The sequence below is a fragment of the Mizuhopecten yessoensis genome, unplaced genomic scaffold (assembly GCF_002113885.1).
Source record: "Mizuhopecten yessoensis strain PY_sf001 unplaced genomic scaffold, ASM211388v2 scaffold10775, whole genome shotgun sequence".
Taxonomy (NCBI): domain Eukaryota; kingdom Metazoa; phylum Mollusca; class Bivalvia; order Pectinida; family Pectinidae; genus Mizuhopecten; species Mizuhopecten yessoensis.
Genome location: NW_018408715.1, coordinates 199420 through 224927, shown reverse-complemented (window position 1 = coordinate 224927; position 25508 = coordinate 199420). Strand labels below are relative to the sequence as shown.

The 25508-nt window shown below is 35.0% G+C and overlaps 1 protein-coding gene across 1 annotated transcript; it reads left to right on the top strand.

Annotated features, from left to right (window-relative positions):
• On the top strand, positions 1-24476 carry LOC110462379. The gene is made up of 3 exons (XM_021516317.1): positions 1-211; positions 23204-23360; positions 24135-24476. The coding sequence occupies exons 1-3, from the start codon at positions 77-79 to the stop codon at positions 24197-24199; spliced, it is 357 nt and encodes a 118-aa protein (XP_021371992.1). The 5' UTR covers positions 1-76; the 3' UTR covers positions 24200-24476.
• Positions 24477-25508: the final 1032 nt, after the last annotated feature.

Below are 25508 nucleotides of genomic sequence, written 5' to 3'. Positions count from 1 at the left end.
ACACACCACTCCCGAACTGCCCAAGGAACACTGTAGGAGACACATCTGACAACAGACTCAGGAACCCATTGACAACATGATGGGGGCTCTCTTGAACACGATATTTGCCATTTTCATTTCACTAACTTTGATAGGAGAGAAGCTATCCACCGCTGCACCTATGTCTCAATTCATCCCAGAGTCATCCGACATCACAGATCCCGATGTGCAGGTAAGAATGAAGTTATATTTCACTTTTTATACTTTTCGTATCAATATTATATTTTTCTGCTTTCAAAATTAATTGTCATATCAAAGAGACGTTTAGATTTTAGTAAGGCTGGCTGAGATTTCCTGATAGAAATTTTGATACAACATATTGACTATAGTTTTTCCTCTTAGCGTTTTCTCACATTTGCCTGGTATATACACATTATTCAATGATTATTCACTAGTTTCAATTGATTATATATCATTAATACGTTGCTACTCTACTTTTCATACGTTTGATCTCAAATCACTTAAATTAGCGACTCTTTTAGGGGTATTCAAACTGATAATCTGTAATTTTGATTCGTGATCTTATTTAATTGGAATGGAATATTCGTACAACTTTTTTTTGTTGAAGTTATGCATGTTTAGACATATCATTTAACATCATCGCTAAAACAAAATTAAAATGATAATAGAATTATGTGTTTTATGAAACAAAACATAACTATTTAAACGGAATTTCACAGCGATGTATATGTTAACGGGGATTTTAAATAAGTTTCTTTAGTAATTATTTATTTTAAGAATGTTTGAACGTTTTATTTCACCAGACTGATATCATTAGATATTAGAACAAATAAGACATAACCTCAGAAATCGACAGAGCCATGTAGACTGAAGCCATTTCTATGATAGAGGCATCTGTAAGAGTACGTTTAAGTCCGTTACGTTGGCATAATGTTAAACAAAAAAATACACTTTACGAAACCTACTATTCTCTTGACGCATGCAAGTCAGCAATTTCAAAAGATCAAAAGACAATATCTGTGAAATGATAAACGTTGCGATGACCTAACAGTCGTGTTGGGTACGTTCCCTGCCGGGGTTCCGCGCGGCGACGTTAGTGTTAGGAGGTCGTAGGATGTAAGACGCGAGGTACTGTATCTCCAGGACGGATCAACCGGGAATATTTAACACATATTAAAAAGGAATGTAATCAAACTTCATTATTTTCATTTGATTTAAGCCTGTATACTATGTATTATATTCTGATTCGACGTAAAAACTGTGTCGAGGATTTGTCATAAAAAGTACAGATTTAAATCTGACAAAGGTAACTTAACTGTGTTTAATGTTTTGATGATGAGAGATCAAATGTAACGAGAAACGAATGCTACCAAACGTACTCGTACATATAAACTTTATCAATGAATTAACTTGGAGGCTACGGCTTAGGTAAGATCCGGGCACATTGAAGTTGTAACGCTTTTTTCTTTCGTTAAAGCCATAACGTATCTGTGCTTAACTTATACTTATATTTAAAGAAGAACTCATCGAAATTTTGAATTCCTTTAAAGACAACAATACAAATAAATTTCACGTTAAAGAACAAAATCGATTTAATTATAACAATTAAAATATATCAATACATTTTTTAAGAAGTTGTTCGTTGTTAGACTGTTTTAACTGATTTAAAAAAAATAGTATAAGCGCCTGAAACGATCGATATTATAAAATTACATCGTATGTCAATTTCATAATTAATATTTAGAAAGTCAAACATTATGTCTCCTTCGAAAATACTCAGGTGAATATAGCAAAACAAATAATTTCGCGTTTATTCATGAGAATTTATTATTGCAACACTTGTAAATGTCATTCATTAGTAAACATCACCGATATTCATGACACAAATAGTTCAAGTCCATGTCGAACCAAAAGATTTCACCTGTTCTACCTAAAACATTTGGAGGTAGACAGGGACTTGATATGAGAGGTTACGCCGTCACTGGCAATAACAAACGCATCGATTGAATATCCAGTAACAATTATTTTGTGGTAACTATTTGAGTGAGAGGCGTATTAATTCGTTGACTAGATACAATCATGATCGTAAAATATGTAGCGATGACCTTTTAAATATTAGTATTTGCCAGTCAAATCCTCCAAGGGCTAGACACATAGTAGTGTCTGCGGCAATGAAACATATTTGAGATCATAAAGAATCACTTGATCGTAAAATCAGCTATAGGGGTTGTAATTTTGAGATCAGTTACATTCGCAAAATGTTTTCTTCCTCACTTATAAAAGCAGCATCACTCATAAATTGTCTACTGATAGGACGTACTCTTTGTTTTGTCTCCTAACATTTATTACTTGTGTTAGACTCCGGCGTATAATACATCTACTTATTACTTGTGTTAGACTCAGGCGTATAACACATCTACTTATTACTTGTGTTAGACTCCGGCGTATAACACATCTACTTATTACTTGTGTTAGACTCAGGCGTATATTACATAAAGTTATTACTTGTCTTAGACTCAGTTTATTACATATAGTTATTACTTGTGTTAGACTCAGTTTATTACATATAGTTATTAATTGTGTTAGACTCAGTTTATTACATATAGTTATAAGTTGTGTTAGACTCAGTTTAATACATATAGTTATTACTTGTGTTAGACTCAGTTTATTACATATAGTTATTACTTGTGTTAGACTCAGTTTATTACAAAAAGTTATTACTTGTCCTAGACTCAGTTTATTACATATAGTTATTACTTGCCATGGTCAGGGTTGTATATCATATCGGGTTATTGGTCCTTCATTATGGGTAAAGCTGTATATAATATTGAATATGATTAATATTATATGGATGTGGTTGTATTTTTATATTGTGTTATTGTCAATGTCTATGGGCACGGTTGGATATTATATCGGGTTATTGTTAAATGTGTATACATTGTAGATTTGGTTGAATAGCATATTGGGTTACTGTTAATTGTGTTTGAATATGTTTATATATAATGTTGGGTTATTGAAAAATATTCGTATATATTTTTATTTTTTTAAACTGGGTCATTTTTAAATTTGTATGAATATGGTTGTATATTATATCGGGTTATTGTTAAATGTGTTTGCATATGGTTGTTTATTGAACCGGGTTATTGTTAATTTATATGGTATATTATATCGGGTTATTGTTAAATGTGTATGATTATGGTTGTATATTATATGGCTGTATATATTATATTGGGTTATTGTTACTTATCCATGGCTATGGCTGTATATATTATATCGGGTTATTGTTACTTGTCCATTGATATGGCTGTATATATTATATCGGGGTATTGTTACTTGTCCATTGATATGGCTGTATATATGTTATCGGGTTATTGTTACTTGTCCATGGCTATGGCTGTATATATGATATTGTGTTATTGTTACTTGTCCATTGATATGGTTGTATATATGATATCGGGTTATTATTACTTGTCCATTGATATGGCTGTATATATGATATCGGGTTATTATTACTTGTCCATTGATATGGTTGTATATATGATATCGGGTTATTATTCCTTGTCCATTGATATGGCTGTATATATGATAACGGGTTATTGTTTCTTGTCCATTGATATGGCTGTATATATGATAACGGGTTATTGTTACGTGTCCATTGATATGGCTGTATATATGATATCGTGTTATTGTTGCTTGTCCATTGATATGGCTGTATATATTATATCGGGGTATTGTTACTTGTCCATTGATATGGCTGTATATATGATATCGGGTATTTGTTACTTGTCCATTGATATGGCTGTATATATGATATCGTGTTATTGTTACTTGTCCATTGATATGGCTGTATATATTATATCGGGTTATTGTTACTTGTCCATGGCTATGGCTTTATATATATGATATTGTGTTATTGTTACTTGTCCATGGCTATGGCTGTATATATATGATATTGTGTTATTGTTACTTGTCCATGGCTATGGCTGTACATATATGATATTGTGTTATTGTTACTTGTCCATGGCTATGGCTGTACATATATGATATTGTGTTATTGTTACTTGTCCATTGATATGGCTGTATATATGATATTGTGTTATTGTTACTTGTCCATGGCTATGGTTGTATATATGATATCGGGTTATTGTTACTTGTCCATTGATATGGATGTATATATGATATTGTGTTATTGTTACTTGTCCATTGATATGGCTGTATATATGATATTGTGTTATTGTTACTTGTCCATTGATATGGCTGTATATATTATATCAGGTTATTGTTTCTTGTCCATTGATATGGCTGTATATATGATATCGATCTGTTAATTTTGTGTATGGACATGTTGACATGATTTAGCTGGTCATTACTTGCCCGTGGACAGCATTGCGTATATGATATCCATTTATTGGTATTTGTCTACAGACATGTTTGTATATTTAATGTGGTTACTGCTGTTTGTAAGACGTACATTACATTTATTTAAGGTATGATTTGAACGTCTTCAAATGTTTCCTACACTAATTGAGTCACTCGATATGACCTCTAAACACGACAGATCAATTAATATGTCACATCATTTCCCGGCAATATTTGCAGGAGATCAGTCATATTTCCTTGATTATCTCCCGGAGAGAAAGTTCCTTTACACTTCCCAGGGGACTCGTCATTATTGCTGAAATTGGTCTTGGCATCAATATAAAATACATTAATTGCATCAATATCAAATTACTGTTTAATTATTTGATCTGAATATTAACAATATCAAAATAACCCAGCAGCTATAGGACGCCAGATTCCTTACTCTACGATTGCTTTCTTAATTCCACACTTCACCTGTCAAAGCTGATACGGTATATACAATATCTTATTTCGATTAAAGGAAAAAACCTCGAATTAAGTCAGTCCAACTTCCTCCACTCTATCGCTGTCTTTGAATGTGACGATCTCGTTGAAACTGATGCATGCACCTGAACAGGTATATGTAACAGCTGGTTGAGCTCCAGTTTTATGCAGATACCATTAGATTTCGTATAACAGGGATAATTGTCTCATACTATTTTATGTAAATTCTGTAATAACACATGAAATCATTATTAATAGTTTTTGAGCTAATAAAACAGTAATACAGGCAACAATTACACTGATAAAACTATAGCAGAAACCATTTCATGGAATGAAGTCAGCAAGTAGAAATGAATACTAGATCACAAACTGTAATCTACTCTCAGACGCTTGCAGTGTCGTCGTACGTATGCACTGTTTATTGACAGATTGATTCAATCACGTGAACTGAGACATTTAGACTAACGCGATAAAGTGGACCGGGGTATTACAGGCGGCTGTTGATGGGTTGAAGAATCCCCGGGGGACTACGTTTACATTTCTATAAGAATAGACTGTCACCAAGAGGCTATACTTACAATGTGAAATTATAGTTCAAGAGTGACATAGATGAACCAACTATACAGAAAGTTGTTACACAGAGTGACGGATACTACCTAGGTCTATACAGTAACTTGTTACACAGAGTGACGTATACTACCTAGGTCTATACAGTAAGTAGCTACACAGAGTGACGTATACTACCTAGGTCTATACAGTAAGTAGTTACACAGAGTTACGTATACTACCTAGGTCTATACAGTAAGTAGCTACACAGAGTGTCGTATACTACCTAGGTCTATACAGTAACTTGTTACACATAGTGACGTATACTACCTTCGTCTATACTGTTACTAGTTACACAGAGAGACGTATATTACCTAGGTCTATAAAATTACTAGTTACGCAGAGTTACGAATACTACCTAGGTCTATACAGTAAGTACATGTAGTTACATGTACACAGAGTGACGTATACTGCCTAGGTCTATACTGTTACTAGTTACACAGAGTGACGTATACTACCTAGTTCTATACTGTTACTTGTTACACAGAGTGACGTATAACACCTAGGTCTATACAGTAACTTGTTACACAGAGTGATGTATAACACCTAGGTCTATACAGTAACTTGTTACACATAGTGACGTATACTACCTTCGTCTATACTGTTACTAGTTACACAGAGTGACGTATACTACCTAGTTCTATACTGTTACTTGTTACACAGAGTGACGTATACTACCTAGGTCTATATAATTACTAGTTACACAGAGTTACTTATACTACCTAGGTCTATACAGTAAGTACATGTAGTTACATGTACACAGAGTGACGTATACTTCCTAGGTCTATACAGTAACTTGTTACACAGAGTGACGTATACTACCTAGGTCTATGCAGTAACTTGTTACACAGAGTGACGTATACTACCTAGGTCTTTACAGTAACTTGTTACACAGAGTGACGTATATTACCTAGGTATATACAGTAAGAAGTTACACAGAGTGACGTATACTACCTAGGTCTACACAGTAAGTACATGTAGTTACATGTACACAGAGTGACGGATAACACCTAGGTCTATACAGTAACTTGTTACACAGAGTGACGTCTACTACCTAGGTCTATACAGTAACTTGTTACACAGAGTGACGTATATTACCTAGGTATATACAGTAAGTAGTTACACAGAGTGACGTATACTACCTAGGTCTATACAGTAACTTGTTACACAGAGTGACGAATATTACCCAGGTCTATACAGTAAGAAGTTACACAGAGTGACGTATACTACCTAGGTCTATACAGTAACTTGTTACACAGAGTGACGTATACTACCTAGGTCTATGCAGTAACTTGTTACACAGAGTGACGAATATTCCCCAGGTCTATACAGTAAGAAGTTACACAGAGTGACGTATACTACCTTCGTCTATACTGTTACTAGGTACACAGAGTGACGTATACTACCTAGGTCTTTACAGTAAGTATTTATACAGGGTGAGGTATACTACCTAGGTCTATACAGTAAGTATTTATACAGGGTGACGTATACTACCTAGGTCTATACAGTAACTAGTTACACAGAATTACGTATACTACCTAGGTCTATACAGTAAGTAGTTACATGTACACAGAGTGACGTTTACCACCTAGGTCTTTACAGCAACTAGTTACACAGCGTGACGTATACTACCTAGGTCTATATATATTTACTAGTTACACAGAGTGACGTATGCTACCTAGGTCTATACTGTTACTAGTTACACACGGTGACATGAGGTACCAAGGACTATAGTTTAACTATTTGCACTTTGTGACGTTCACAATCTAGAACTGTATATGCACTGATAACTTAATACACCGAGTGAAACATACAGATAGCGACTGCATGGAATCCCACGGACAACGGTTTAGTATTTTTTTTACATATACTTTCCTTTTTAAATATGAAATAAGAACGTACTTTCTTAATGACTGATTAGGTATAATGTAGATACAAGAAGCAAAAAGACAATATACATGAAATGTTCAGACAATTTCAGTCAATTTCACGCAAAATAAATGAATTTTGTCATCGTGGTTTGGCGATACGTAACATTTTATCCTCGAGAGTCTAGGTTGTAGCATTATTCTGTTCTTGTGTGTAATCATCGTGTTTTGGGTCGTTTGATTTGATTTTAGTTGTTTACTTATCCAACCTTCGTACCATTTATATATAAAAACGACGTGGAATATGAAACTTAATTACTGTTTGGAAAAAACCGCCCTCGAAACAAAGCCTAATCACCCCAAAATAACACCTTCGCGACTGGAAATCTATTTCAGACCAGGACCTGTCACAACTGAGAGTATTAATGCTGTGAAATTCAGCATTCCCCATCACTTGATATGTTGAAAAACCATTTAAAAAGAAATCTTTGGTTTTCGACGGAAGTTTTTATTTGGCACTAGATTTAACGTAGGCTACAACTGATGATAACGCCTGTGACCCACTATGTCTGTACGTCGTCATACTATAATGAAGCCATAATTTCTCAGAAGCGGTTTCCGTTTCCTTGCAGTTGCAATCTTGATGTGTGTGAAAAGATTGTGTATGTCTTTGCTAGGATTAATTATTAAGCTTTAGTACATTTACAAGATCCCGAAAACACAAACACCATTCCCTCGCGAAACATATATGATTGATGACCTTTACACTAATTAGAAAAACCTAACAGGAACTCGAAGAAAGTCATTTTGTTATCAGTTAATTAAATTCACTTGATTGCGTATTTATTTTAATTTTATTATAAACTAATTTTAAACACTTCGTTCATGACAGATTTTCCAATTGTCGTTGGTTTTGATGGCCGTCTTTGTTGTCGTGTTCTGTCCCACTAAACCTTGTTCAATCTTATACGACAGGTGGCGTGCACTTTATCAGTAATTTTTGTCTGAAGTAAATATTTCTCGAAATTAAAACAGTATTTTTATTGTGCTAAATAATTATCGAATCATAAATAATTTTGTTATTGTTTTCAAGTTACGTTACATAATAACATTTTGAGGTAAAACTCATTGTATTTAAGGTTGGTGTTGGTTGCATGTTTTCCCCTGAATCCTAGCATTTACAAATATACCTAATTTTTAATTCCTGTTTTCAAGTGAGTCTGACTATTGATACTTTACTTTGCAATACGTTATGTTAAGATGGTATTACGCATGCAGACACTATGTAGAACATGAAATCCACCTAAATCTACAATTAAATAGAACTTGTACAACACATTTTCATTTAATGGTGGAAACAAAAACATAAATGAGTAAAGGGTCTTTTCTTCATGACTCGAGTTCTGTGGATGCTGCGGCAATCCAATGTTGCCCATACTAGATTGAGAGTCGTTTTAAAAGTACTGAGTATTGATAATAGCTTCATTAGTTCTATTAGAAGGAATATTCTTATTTGGTTTTTTTATCACAGCATCAACAGTTAATGAGGTTTTATCTATGTGCAATATAATACTTTGTGGAGTATTCCAACTTTGAAAGTAACTAAACTGTTTTCTAAATGCAATGAAGTGCGTTTAGCAAAACGTGACATGATCATCCTTGTTGATGCGGTAAACAACCATTAGTCCATCACTTCAACTAAGTGTGCTATGCTGCGTGACATCCGTATAAACGTCCAGGCATTGTGAGCTTGATGCGAAAACAATAAATGCCCCCAAATTCAAAACCATGACGTTCCTCATATCTAAACGATATGGAACTTTCAATTTCCTTGCTTGTGTTATATTTTTCCGAATTCAGGTAAACGTTAAAACCGATCGGTTATTATTGTTAAAGATATTGACATTGATATATGTATTTGAGGTAGAAGTCAAATTGAGGCAACCAAACGTCGGCGCTGATTAGAGCGGCCTATAGGGACGCTGCTGTAGGTCACATGTCCAGAAGGGTAAACACTATGTGATCCTAGTAATACGACAAGTAAACAGTCTGGTAAAGCACCATACTGTGTTTTATACAGACAAGCTCACTACACGGAACACCTATGTATGCTCGCACCCACTGTAATTCATCGAGCTCGTGTTAGAGACACCTAGTGAGTAAATACTAGAACATAACGCAGGGTATTAACTTAAAGGGCAGAAATATTAACAAAAATTAGACTGTTAGCAATAAATGAACCACAGAGGATACTGTTAAATATATACATAGATAACTATCCTGTGAAAATCCTATTTCTTATTAGAATAATGTTAGAGATATTAAGTGGTGTATTAGCAAGTGTTAATATGAACTCTTCAACACAAATCAACACTAAATACCAAATGGTGAACAAAATCGAAATTTGAACTTGATATCAATGGAATTATTTAGAAATATGAACAAAAGGATGATACGCATAGATACCGGGGAAACATTACCTGAAGTGCTCCGGTATGGTAAGCGTATTCAAACTCATCGACAACGACAAGGTCAAATGAAGATATCACGTGATCAAAATAAGAATAAGGGTAGTAACAACGACACCTAGAAGAATGCTAACAAGCATAATACACCAATCGACATACCCCAGTCCGATCAGCTTACTGTAGGAGTTCAGTAAATCTGCAGACCTTTTTATCGACACGGGTAAATATGATATAAATACTAAAGATAGCGTAATAAATATTTGAAGTAAATTAAATCACAAGTTTATTCCCACCAATTAAACCAGTTAAACTACATAAGTTAAAACAACGCAGGTTACGTCACAACAGTTAATTACACCAGTTAAACCACACAAGTTAAAACAACACAGGTTACGTCACAACAGTCAATTACACCAGTTAAACTACATTAGTTAAAACAACACAGGTTACGTCACAACAGTCAATTACACCAGTCAAACCACACAAGTTAAAACAACACAGCTTACATCATAACAGTCAATTACACCAGTTAAACCACACAAGTTAAAACAACACAGGTTACGTCACAACAGTTAATTACACCAGTTAAACCACACAAGTTAAAACAACACAGTTTACGTCACAACAGTCAATTACACCAGTTAAACCACACAAGTTAAAACAGCACAGGTTTACGTCAAAACAGTCAATTACACCAGTTAAACCACACAAGTTAAAACAACACAGGTTACGTCACAACAGTCAATTACACCAGTTGAACCACACAAGTTTTACACATGTTAAATTGTAAATGATTTATCATACAGATTTATATTAGTTTGTAAGGCACAGTGATAGTCAAACAAAATAATAGCGAAAAACTCGGTCTCTGTGTTTAAACGACTTCTGGCAACAGAGCAGTTGAGTAGACATTGCAACCAACAAGTCAATTATAACGAATCGGATAAAATTAATTTTATTACAAAACGCATAAAATCAAACGTTAAATACAAAGGTGGCCCTAAATCGAAAGTTTGCAAAATAAATTACCGATATCTTCTGTAAAATTACCGATATCTTCTGTAAAATTACCGATATCTTCTGTAAAATTACCGATATCTTCTGTAAAATTACCGATATCTTCTGTAAAATTACCGATATCTTCTGTAAAATTACCGATATCTTCTGTAAAATTACCGATATCTTCTGTAAAATTACCGATATCTTCTGTAAAATTACCGATATCTTCTGTAAAATTACCGATATCTTCTGTAAAATTACCGATATCTTCTGTAAAATTACCGATATCTTCTGTAAAATTACCGATATCTTCTGTAAAATTACCGATATCTTCTGTAAAATTACCGATATCTTCTGTAAAATTACTGATATCTTCTGTAAAATTACCGATATCTTCTGTAAAATTACTGATATCTTCTATAAAATTACCGATATCTTCTGTAAAATTACCGATATCTTCTGTAAAATTACAGATATCTTCTGTAAAATTACCGATATCTTCTGTAAAAGATATCTTCTGTAAAATTACCGATATCTTCTGTAAAATTACCGATATCTTCTGTAAAATTACCGATATCTTCTGTAAAATTACCGATATCTTCTGTAAAATTACTGATATCTTCTGTAAAATTACCGATATCTTCTGTAAAATTACTGATATCTTCTATAAAATTACCGATATCTTCTGTAAAATTACCGATATCTTCTGTAAAATTACAGATATCTTCTGTAAAATTACCGATATCTTCTGTAAAATGTATCTTCTGTAAAATTACCGATATCTTCTGTAAAATTACCGATATCTTCTGTAAAATGTATCTTCTGTAAAATTACCGATATCTTTTGTAAAATTACCGATATCTTCTGCATATTAAGCAGAAATAAAATAGCACAGCTACATGTAAGCACATTGGTGAGTAAGAATATTAATATCGTCATTAATTTCCTGAGATATATAAAAAATAAAACATAAAAATAAATAAATAAATGAATAAATTAAATTAATAAATAAACGGCGGCATCAGAAGATAATTTAGAACTGTCCAAACGTCCAGACAAGAATTGATTCGGCGAAGCTACCTTCACATGATGGTGTGGCTATGTAATTGTTTGCTTATTTTCCCGACATCTACACTTAATTAATCACATACCTGTTGAATCTTGTTATAGAAATACAAGCAATTTCCAGACCATGAAATACAACGTTCTGTATTATTGCACATGTGCAATACGGAATGTTGTATAATGGGAATCCCCTTGTCATGGCGAACTGAAATGTCCCCGGTATTTGCAAATAATATCAAAGTTTATAGAATATTTGTATCGATCTCTACCAAATACGGAAGGTATGTGACAAAAGCTAGACCACACACTTGGATTTTTCTAACGAATCAATGACAATGACAAGTTTTTATTCTCGCAAACTGGTTACAGTGTAGAGAATTATATACATATATATATAGTACAGTTTACATATAAATCATGGTGTCAATGGCCAGTGTTAATTCGCTCAATTATGTGCTTAAGGAATTTTATAAGTGAAATTAGTTCTTCATTATTGACATAATTAAATAATGTATTAAACTTTAAAGTACTAGGACTTTCAAAATAGTATCTCGACATAAATTTCCTTCTGTTTTGCACTATCTGGTGGTCATTACATGTAAATAAATAATGATATTCGTCTCCAATTTCATTTAGGTCACAAAAAATACATTTTCTATCTTCTCTTGGAATGTTATTCCATCTACCACATTCAATAGGAAATTTTACATTGCAAATTCTAAATTTACAATAAACATTTGCTAGTCTTGGAGGGAGATCTAGCAGGTATTTTTCTAATACTAAGTCAATTAAAAAAATTCTGTAATTGGTCCCTTTAGATGAATTGAAAACATCGCTTCTCCAATTATTGACGAATTTATCTTTTAGTATATGGAAAACTGTATTATTCAACCATTGAGTACTTTGGAATTCTTGACTTTCAAATATATTTATTAACTTACATTCATCAAGGATATTTTTAATACAATTCAACCATTGAGTATTATAGTTTATAATAATTTTATACATTTTATTACTTAACTTATTAGGTATTGGTTCTAACAATTTGGCCCAAAATCCAATCATTCTAACTTTAATATTTATACTCAGAGGAAATCTTCCTAATTCCCCATAAATCATGAAATTGGGTGTCGATGTTTTCACCTGAAGAATATGTTTACAGAATTTTAAATGTAAACGTTCTAAAATCACAAAAACCCCAGACTTCACAACCATACAACATGACAGGCTTGATAGCTTTATCGAAAATATCTAATTTACAGTCAATTGATAGATTATGGTTTCTGCATTTAGCAATAGCACCATACATTGCTCTAAGGCCGTTATCGTATAATCATCTAATATTTAACTGCGTGAAACCATTTTGAGTAAAATGAACACCAAGATATTTGAAAGTTTTCACAATTTCTACTTCATTTCTGTTATAAGTAAAACGTATATTTTGGGATACTCTCCCTCTGCCAAATATCATCACTTTTGTTTTATCGATATTTACTTTAAGATGCCACAATTTTGAATAATCATAAAACACATTAAGTTGTTTTTGTAAATCTTCTGGGGTGTCTGCTAACAAAATAGTGTCGTCAGCATATAACATTACATACAACTTGAGATATATTTGTAACTCATTCTCAAGTTTTCCCGCCAAATTTGATAGGCCTGTACAATCATTAGATTCTAAAAACATTTCAAGGTCATTTAGATACAATGAAAATAAAAATGGAGAAAGATTTTCACCCTGCCTAACCCCGGAATTACAGGTGAAGATATCGGAGAATTTTCCATCTTTCATAACTTTAGCCTTAATTCCATTGTACATATTAACAATAACTTTAAAACATTTTCCATCTACATTATTTGTTATTAATTTATTCCACAACCCTATTCTCCAGACACTGTCGAACGCTTTCTCAAAATCTATGAAAGCACAATACATACGGTTTTTGAATTGTTTTGAAAGTTGAATTAAAGAGTATAAAGAAAATATATGATCTATAGTAGAATGTTGCCTACGAAAACCTGCTTGGTTTTCAAGTATAAGTTCGACATTGTCTGCATATGTATTTAGACGCTCATTAATTACAGCTGTAAATAGTTTACCTAGGCAACTGACCAGTGTGATTGGTCTATAGTTTTTAGCGTCATACATATCACCTTTATTTTTAAACACGGGGATAATATTACCCATAAGCCATGCTTCTGGTACATTACCAGAATCAAGTATATAGTTAAACATTTTAACATATAATGGAAGCATTATGTCAGTAGTTGATTTGATATATTCATTACATACTAAATCATCACCAACAGCCTTATTAGATTTCAATCTATTGACACATTTCAAAATTTCACTTGGAGTAATTGGACCATTTATAAAGGTATTAGTTTCAAGGTTAGACAACTCTTTGAGTTCATCAAGGGACAGTATATGATTGTCATCACCATCAAAATCATTATTGAAACTTTTGCTAAAAAAGTCAAAAAGATCATCGATATTTGCCTTACATGTGTTTTTCTTTGGAGCACCCTTATTTATTATTTTCCAATATTCTTTCGGATTTCTAGTCCTCAGATTTTTTAATTTGCTTTTAATCTGAGTTTTATGATTCTTGACAGCAGTGCTCAGTGTTTTATGATATTTACGCTCCTTATCATATAAGTCCTCTTTTAAACTTATTTCCCCATACCTTTTATAAAATCTTTTGGCTTTTCTGTAATTTTGTCGAGCAGATTTACATTCTTTGGTAAACCATGGTTTTTTAAAATTGAAATTATTTTTAGTGCGGTTATTGGGTTGGGTATTTCCAAAAGCATAATGTATGTACAGTGTCATTAATAAAATCCAAATTTACAACATTCTCAGTGTCATCCATACCATCAATAATGCTATCTATATATAGTTTTCTATCAGCCACATGTTTTACAAAAATATCTTTCGAATCAGTATTCCATCTCTTTGTTCTTGATAAAAACCTCTGACCTTCAGAATCAACAGTATCACCATTGTTATTTAAGTGTACATTTTGATTAATACATAGACAAATGTGAATCAGAAAGCACTCATTTATTGCGCGGACGCATGTTGTTTAATGTACATTGTATTTAATAACAAAAACATTAAGTCACTTCAAGGTTTTTCAATAGCAACATTAAATTGCCATTACGGTAGTCTGGCGTCTGATATTCGTGTCCAGGATTGACCACAGGAAGGTTTTAATTGGTGTCGATGTAGTGAAAATGACATTGTTTAATCACCATTGTATCTATTGTGGAAGATAAATACATAATACTGAACCATTACATCTTTATTACACTTAAAACACACGAGTCTAAACGTCAAGGGGCCGATAGAGGAGAAGCAGGCTGGAATTTCTTCATTGTTTAATGAAATGAAAAAGACATTAAAATCATCCTTATCAAATAACAAGTTGACATTTCTCTGTCGCCTGTAAAGCTCGCGTTATTCTGATTTATAACATTGGTTCACCGTCATACATGTAGCATTAACTTCGACGTCAGTACACAGAACAGTGCGTTACACTACACGAAGCCATTCCTCCCACTGATAACGCACGATATTAAGAAATGTATGTACAGGTGTAACTCTTTGATAAAGATGAACATGGACAAAGTTGTACTGGAATCAGACATTGTACTGGAATATTGAGTCGATTATTCTAGTGAGTATAATGTCACACAGCTTCTGTCTTGTCACACAGCCTCTATCTGGTTACACAGCCTCTATCTGGTCACACAGCCTCTATCTGGTCACACAGCCTCTATCTGGTCATACAGTTGCAATTATTTCTGGTCGCAGAGCCTCTTTCTGTCCTACTCTACTAGGTCGTACAAAGTCTGTCTTGTCGCACAAATTATCACACAGCACCAGTCTCTATCTGGTAATACAACCACTGTCTGGTCAAGCAGCTTCTGCCCGGTTACATAGTGTTGGTCTCTATCTGGTCACACAGTCTCGACCTGATTATACAACCTATATCTGGTCACACAGTCTCTACCTGATCATACAACCTCAGTCTGGTCACATAGCCTCTACCTGATCATACAACATCAGTCTGGTCACGCAGTCTCAGTTACATCACACAAACTCTGGTCACGTGGCCTTAGTCTGGTTACACTACTTCCATCTGGTTAAATAAACCTCTGTCTAGTCACACAGCATCAGTCCCTGTCTATTCAAACATCCCCAGTCTGGTCACACAACCCTTGTATGGTTAGACAGCTTCCTTCTATTCACACAGCTTAAGACTGGTCACAGAACATCTGTCTGGTCACATAGCCTCAGCCTATATCTAGTCTCACAACCTCTGTCCGGTCACACAGCCTCAGCCTCTATCTGGTCTCACAACCTCTGTCCGGTCACACAGCCTCAGCCTCTATCCAGTCTCACAACCTCTGTCTGGTCACACAGCCTCAGCCTCTATCTGGTCTCACAACCTATGTCTGGTCACACAGCCGAAGCCCCCATCTGGTCTAGCTGGTCACACGGCATCAGTCTGGTCACACATATCTCTTTGATATCAAAGAGCCTCTCTTTGGTTGCAGAGCCCAAGTCTGGTCACAAGAAATGTCCCTGGTCACGAAGAGCCTTTCTCTAGCGCAGAGCCTCTGTCTTTTCACACAGCAATTGTTTGGTATACAAGACTTTTTTCCTTACAATGAATTTTATAACTAGACTGTACATATCAGCATATGCCATTCTGACAGTTAACACTTTAATGTTATACGAACTAGGTTTGATTGGCTGCGTTTCGTTTTTTACTTTTTCTACTATTCTAGCTCATTAATTTAAACAGACGTCTGTATAACTTCATTGCATTCGCTACACATTTTCCTTTGAACACTTGAGAGTGATTTGATATAGCAGACGACAGTAAAACAGTAAAATAGCGGTAATTGTGACCATGTCTTTAGTTCCATTGTCGGATATAGCAAAATAAAGTTACATCATAAATGTCAAACAGTCACATATCAATGTTCACCGACAGAGATGACAAAGTGGTCTCAAATTCCGACATGTTTAAGCGATCAGTTTAGCGGAATAGTGTGAACTGTTGGAAGTCGTACATTCAGTGTCAGCGATGTAAAGTCTTTACGCGTGCACAGAATGCTGGAGAGTAATATTCAATACTAATACTAGTAAGAAATAGAAATTCCTAAACGAGTGATAGTTGGTTATCTTATTCATCTAACTCGAGTTAGTAATTTTTTTTTTTTTTTTTTTTTTACACAGCGATGAATTCTTTTTCGCTTTAACGGCTTGGAATTGACAATATGTATTATACATACCCTGATTTATCATTATATGTATATGTTTTTATATTGTTGGATATCTGATGTTGTAAATGAAATAAAATCGACATTGTGAAATACGTCATTGTCTTATTTGTAAGGACGGACTAATTTATGTTTACGCAGAAGCATCCAAATGTAGGTTGAATAGTATAGAGACCATGTGTTTATTGTAGGAGCCGAGAGTCTTCTGTTCAATATCTTATCCCGAGGGTTTGAATTTCCTTATCTATTCCTCACCAGGGACGGATTCTATTAATCTCAGTCTCGGGCGATGATTCTGTAACATCCCAACTTCGGCTTATGCCTAGGTTTGGACAATGTTACAGAATCATAGCCAGCCCTCGACTGAGATAACAAGATCTCGCCCAGGTACAGGTAATAGATTGTATTAATGTTTCTATATATATACAAGGCCATTGATAAATATACAAGGCCATTGATAAATATACAGGGTCACTGATATTTGATACATATGTAGGACCATTGATACACCTGTAGGACAACTTATAATATGTAGGACCACTGAAAAATATGAAGGACGACTGCTAAAAATGCAGATCCATTGAAAAATATATAGGACAACTGATAAATATATAGGACAACTGATAAATATATAGGACAACTGACAAATATATAGGATAACTGATAAATATATAGGACAACTGATGAATATATAGGACAATTGATAAATATATAGGACAAATGATAAATATATAGGACAACTGACAAATATATCGTACTACTGATAAATGTGTAGGACGACTGTGTTAACCGATAGTTTCCCTCATATTCTCCAGAGAAATCGTAACAATTGTTAAGCACGGTATAATCAATTTAAATATCCAGTTATCCGTTCAGACAAATGGTGATTTCCATAAACAGGTTAAGTTAGAGAAGGATCCGTGATTCCTCGAGTTAGGTGAAGTGATAGGTCAAAGGTGTTTGTGCTGAACCACGGACCGATGACGTCTCTCGAATGTTGGTTTTCCTTACCCACGAGACACAGCTGTCTCACTAATTTTATTGAGAATACATCCGTTACCCGAACAACTAGAAGACAGCTATTAATGTAGTCCGTCTAGGTTTCCCAGCGACACATCGGCCATTGTTTTGACACGGCAATATGTACTTTCCTATTAAATGTGATGCCCGCTATTGTAGTGGAATAAATTAATTATTGTTGTGGTCCTTCATCCGTCTTCATTTCCATTGTCACCAAGGTAATCTCTGAGGTGTTAACCTTTCGTCAAACGCGTTTCTATTTTTCTATGACATTATGGCTTGTTTCTCTATAGGATTTGGCCGTTTATGAGTCCTAGGGCGATATTTGTACACTCCTATAGTTAACGTGGTAAAATAACTTCCCATTACTTAGCCCTGGTGTCAAACTTCACAGATTGATAAAGACTAGCTGAACTTCAAAGTCTTTATTAGGCTTTATTTACAGGCCTTACATGAGGGTCTTACAGATTCAATGATGAATTAACCGGCCTTAGTTTCTTTCTGATCTCAAACACACACGCTCTAGAAAGTGTTCATGAATGCCTCAATGCGATTTATTAGTTCTGAGAAAAGCAAATTTCCTCCTCTACATCTGGATTCACCCATAACCACAAAATGCCAAATATGCTACAAGTATATTTCACGTTTCTCAGTCAACTGGCTCTGACTCGATTCGCGGTTAACACTTAAAAACAAGAATATAGAATTATAAACAAAGCCATACCTTGAACTCAGGATAGATAAAACAAGGGCAGTATATGAAAAAGGAAAGATCTATACGGAGAACCAGTACAAATTACAAAGAGGGTAACACCATGTGTGTTCGGGAGGGAAATCGTCGTCTGCTTCATCGATTACTTCTGCCATGTAATTTTAGGTCAAATCAAAATTCATAGCGCGCCCTCAAAGCAAAAACTTGTGTTATGACAACAAAACGACAAGGCAGATTAAAAATAGACCTTGATACATGCCTAGGGGTGTAGGATAGGAAAAATTACGTTCAATGTGTAAGTGGTGATATAAAAAAATAAGTTTATACTAAATAAATGAAATTAATCGTTAAAATACTGCTATTACAAATAATGTTATAAAGTGTCTAATTATAAGTATAAACTATAAGAAATAAAAAAAAACATGCTTTAATTAGTCCTGTGAACAGTTTTGTGATGATAATGGATATGTAGATATTTGTTGTATCGCGCTGGTAGAGGTTAAGGTAATGAGATATCGTCAGAATTTTGTAATTCCCTTTTAATTAAGAGCGATTCTTTTTTTCTCTCTGTTGTGTCAATTTTACCGTTTCTGTTGGGGTGTTAATATGGAATAAGATTAGAGACCCTACCTCTATTTAATGTCTAATAGAGGAATTGAACTCCGGCCTCCTGGTGAAGGCCAGTGTGCTATTCATTGTACCACCTGACCATTCAAAGCGACCGAGACACAAACTTATAGATCGGAGCGGCATATCAATTTTAAGCTTATGGACTGCATCATTTGAATAAATCATTCTTCCATACGACTATGTAACTATGACATTCATTCCGATAACGCGATAAAAATAAAATGAAAATAAATAATGATATACCCTCTCCCATTACCCCTTAACGATGTTTGCATCTTGTCGTTAGCTGTGCCGCCTCAATGAGATGTAGGGTATTACGGGGGACCAATTTGCGAGTGAATGACTACCTTTGACGCCCCCTTTGAATTAAATTTGCTCCAATCTACCTTTTTACGTTGCTGATAGGTTTTGAAGGTCGCTTGTCTTGCAGGTATAGTTTTTACGTTGATGATTATCTTTAAAGGTTGACTGTCTTATAGGTTGTACGAAACAGTTGCATTTGCATGCGTGCGCCATATATTGACACCCTCGTACCACAGAGAAAATAGCTCTAATTTCTTTCGTTAATCCAGCCGTAATTTATTTCTTGTCTAATTCAAATGTATTATAAACACAGATGTTGCAGAAACATTCCTGTTGATTTTGGAATTTATGCGATATAATTATACAACTATAAGTGAGTCAAATCGTTAAGTTGTGATTTTGGTTTGGTTTGGTTTAATTTGTTAAACGTCCTATTAACAGCTAAGGTCATTTAAGGACGTGCCTCCATGTGTGTAGTGTATGCGTGCCTGCGTATGTGTATGCAGGAGACAGGGTATGTTGGTGTTCTTGCCTCCTTGTGATAGCGCAGATCTGATGCCGACTTTATAGTGCTATCTCACTGAAATGCCATGCCGAAGGCACCCAGCAAAGCATTCCGCCCGATCTCATTACACGGACAACGGGTGAACCAGTTGTTGCCATTCCCCTAAATGTTGAACGTTAAGCAGGGAATAACAGCTACCATTGTTAAGGACTTTGGTATGTCCCGGCCTGGGGACAGAACCCATTGCCCTCCTCACCTGGGCGAAAGCTCAGCATGAAGGCCAAAGAAAGAAAGATAAAGATCCCAAGTATTGCAATTGAAGCAGATTTACTTTGGTCGCTTTTGTGTCCCAAAAAAGAGGAGAGCAAAGCAAATCCCCAATTTTGCAGGGGGTTTCTTTCCGCATCAGTCGCCTCTTACGATACATGCAGTGGGCAACAGCAGGTGTATTCTTTTCCCGATCCCCCACCTACAGGGATTCGTAAAGTTGTGACAGTCATTAGACTCTTATTTCGATAAATATACAACTATAAGGCATTTACACTCTATAACCGTTTCAAATTTAGATTGAATTCATATCAGCAATGAATGCCCGGAACAACTTGTTCACGTCATCATTGTAACGGTTGAAACCGTTCTAACGGACAATATTGCAACTCAGGATTTCCTGAGATACAATTTGACGAAGACTACTGTAAGTGTTATGGTCGCAATCATGTTTTTATCAACACAGTAACCTTAGCGATGATTTTGATAATGCTCATTAGTGTGTCCTTGTTGTTTTGTTGTCACTTCCCCTGTTCTCGCTTTGAGGACGTGAAATTACTCGGATTTTACCTTAGTATCACACAACGTTGAAGATGCAGAAGACCATTATTCTTCCGATGATCTTTCTAGCAGCACTTCATGTGTTCATATTTTGACTTCGTCTGTTTTTTCAGTTCGAACTAATGTTTACTTTTCAATTGCTTTTTCTTGCTGTTTTTCTGTATATGAGAGTCATGCGCGTTCTTTGTAAGATGACATATGTAACAGTAATAAATTATCAGTACTACCGCCTGACATAACATTTAAGGTATACATAACGAAAAAACATTCATTTTGGCGATTCTTTCAAAATATTTGAAGCTATAGGGAAATACCTCATCCTGACAATGTCTCATTCTGCCATTACCTGTTTGCAATACAACTGCACTGGGTTATTGTGCAAACGAAACTTAGACAGCTAAAAATACAGAAGAAAACGGTACAAATTATTCTCAAAAAATCATTAGTAATCTTAGCTACTTTTTTAAAACTACAATGGCCAGAACTTAATAAGAGGTTGTTGTACCACAATGCTATTCTGATTTACGAATCCACTAATGAATTAACCCCTAAATACCTCCAGGATATATTTGTCCAACCTCCAATAAATTATGCCTTACATTCTACGATAGATGGTGATTTCATTTAACTCGCACCACAGATAGGCTTTCAAACGTCTTGTATCAGTAAGTGTCAGGGATTGCATGTACAAGTTAAATCTTCTGACATTCTGCATGCTTTTAAGTCAAAATGCTTCAAGTACTATCGGAATCAGATATGTAGGATAATTTAAGATGGCATCACATGTACGAACATTTTTGTATATTTTAACAATATTCTTCTCAAATATATATAAAAGCTATAATTACATTATTGTACTATAACCATTTATTTCTGCATTGCTTAAATGATTTATAATTACAATTTGTATAGTATTACGATGCACGTGTCCATTAAAGGGGGGGGGGGGCATTTTCAGTCTTCGCTGACATGCTCTCATTAACCATTTCCCCTGCTGACTGGAGTAATTCGCCCTATAACCTGACCATGGCTTCGCCATTTATTGAATATTCAGACATTTCCGTGTGTGGCAATGTTCTCGCTGTAACTCTTTAAACTAGTCGGGAGTGAACATTTTCACTTTGACAATGTAGTTTTGTTATATCTATATATATTTATAGTCTATCAGAAATAAACATTCAAAGTCCTTGTGATGGTTAAATATAGAAAAAACAAAAATGCAAAGAGTGTCTTAGTACCTCCCTAGCGCTTTTAGATATTAGTGCCAGATTACACAATGTCTGTATAGCTATAATATATAATTAAATTTTCGCACGTGGATACTTTCCACTTATTTAATCAATGCGAAAAACGGGAGTCATTCTATATCGTAAACATGTCCTCTTACAGTATCCACCTGTTCAACTCGTGTTATCACTACTTAACCATCAATCAAGTGAACATTGTGGTACGGCAAAGGTCGATGTTACTGCTATTCCGTCGTATCGTTTTGCAGAGTTATCTGCTCTTGTTAGCAGGTATTGATTGTTACGTCATTAGTTTGTGTGAGAAAATTACGTCATTTTCTCAAAAATGTATGATGTTACTCTCACAAACAAATGACGTAACAATCAATACCTGCATACAAGAGCAGATAACTCTGCAACACGATATATGTATAACTCTATGAGCTATGTCTGCAACGGCGAGTGCAGACCAAAAGTACGTAACACAAGTCCGTATATCGGCTTGACAAAATGTAGATTACCACGAGTGTCGGTACGCACTGCAGCACATCACCTTTAATGCAAATCGACGTATGTGAATCGCTGAACACACTAAGTCAGCGCCGTTACTAAGTGTACATTCACAGCAATATGCGTATGTCGAGTCGATAAGTTCATTGTGTATTCTGGCACTAATATTTAAATATGCTTGCACACTTTGTGCACCCAAAGTGAAGAGTGTGAACAAAAGCGCTTTAAATATTTCATAGAGTGAAATATTGACAAAAATTGTCATTGCCAAACCCCAAATAAACAAATGAATTGATAAATGTCATATCAATTTGTATCGACAGAGTCTTTTGGTAAACCAGGAACTTAAACGTCAGATGCTACAGAACTGGCAGTCCGAAAAAGAATCTTCAGACACTGATGGTCCATATGCACGATCTGGATTGAAGCGACTTCTGGCACAAAGGCGATTGGCTGAACAGCAAAAACGATCAGGCAGAGGTAAGCATGCCCCTGGGAATCTCTGTAATGTAGTGGAATCTGAAAACATTGGAGCACATGAACAAGAAAAAAGAGTTGAGGAACTGAGTTATTTTTGAACGTTGCCATTAAGGGTTCTGTTAATTCATTTAATCGGTCTATTGTCACCATACTTAATTGTAACGAGGAAAGAGATGAAATCAGTCTGGGTAAATACATGTACATATGGTGTTAATATGATAAAAACACGTCGAGTTATTAATAGAGATATTAAAGTAAAAGAATTATCATTTATATATAATTTCGTATTTGTAGATTTATGAATATCATCATCAATGCATTCAGCATTCAATTATGTTTTGATATTGGATCGTGGAGGGCAATGGATATAACGTTATTGGTCCATACCAACAGGGATTACATTGTGACAGATATTACTGGTTACTATGGGGATATTATATCAATTCAATATTCCATAGGAAAAAATGCAACGATTAAAAATATCCGAACTATTTATCGTTCCAGTAGTGCGGTTGTTTGATAATCTTGATATTAAGATGATACTCTGAAATGATCAAGTCAGAAGGATTTTTAAATTTAGTAGTATCCAACAAGTCTCGATTTGAAAATACAGATGTTAATATTAAGTAAGTCGACAAGGCTACATACACTACCTGTAACGTAAATGACAGTTAGCAAGTGTATCACGTATAGTGAACAACGATCGGTGATGAAAACAGATGGTCTTAGACAGCCTCTAAATGTGATGACCTAACATACGTTATTGTTTTGCAGGCGGTGTTGCACTCTGTTTATGGAAGGTATGCCCAGCAGGTCCTTGGCTGGTATCACAGAAGTAAGACGCATTGCTAAGCAACCGACGACACATGACGGAATGTGACGTAACTTCATCCAGAAATTCAAATGAAAATCAGCGCTTGACCATACTTTTTTATCCATTGTATTCGGTGACCTGAATGATAATGAATGATTCAATTATACAAAGAACATCAGTTTTGCAGAAAACAATGTGATACACCTAACCGATCTTGATGTGAATGAACAGAAATAGGAAAACAATATATCTTTCGTACAAGCATCCATTTATCAAGAGAGAGAAATAAAACTTTATCATTATAAGACGGAATTGTTGTCTTTGTATGTTGTATAGTGTTTACTTATGCGTGCAACGTAACTGACTCTAACCCTACCAAATAGAGAGGGACCTGGAGGCGACGCGGTGATCAGCTTGTCCTGCATCGCACGTGACGGCCATCATGGTGTATCAGCATTATAATCGAGGTATAAACTGAGACATCACATTCGAAAGACACATAGCTAGTGTAGCGACCCTTCAAGTTCGTCAACATAAGTGACAATCGTTAGGATTAATAGAATCAATCCCTGGTGTAAAGTTAGATAAGGTCATTCAAACCCAAGGGAGAAAATATTGAGCAGGAGACCTGATGCTTTGATCGTATTTCTTGCGTATAACCTTAAAAACCCGTAAAACAGCTGCTCTTCTAGTAAAGTTGTAAACTGTCCGCACAATTCTTATTTGCATATGAAGCCCGGTAGGCAATTGTAAATGACCTCAATGACCCTGCCTGAACCCAAAAGGTCACTATAATTCCCCCGCCAGTCTACGCGTGTTAGCGATCCAGACTCGTGGGTCGGACAGAATTTTCACCGACGTAAATGAGGATATATCGGTCTAGTATGCAAGAAAAACAACAACATGACTGAGTAATCATTGATCAGCATAACGATGCATCTAATGATAAAAAGCCAAGAACCAGTAAATCTTAACAGGAGTCGAAAGGGCTTGTATGTTACTACTTGTTACTACATGGGAAAGGACATCACTCATTTTTACATAGCATACACCTTTTATGACACCTATTTAAGCTAATAATGGATAGCAAACGATGTCAAACAATGAACTACACCTCGACATACAGCTGTTGTTACCTGGCATGACTAATCCCACCCCCACACTCCCACACACACCCACACACCTATGGCCACCCACACACCAACACACACACAATCGATGCACAAGGAGCCAGGAGCTACTAATCAAAAGAGATGGTTGTGTCTATCGATATTAATATAGATCTATATGCAACCGCAATTCAGACGTTCAGGATTGAGTGAAATAGAAACATT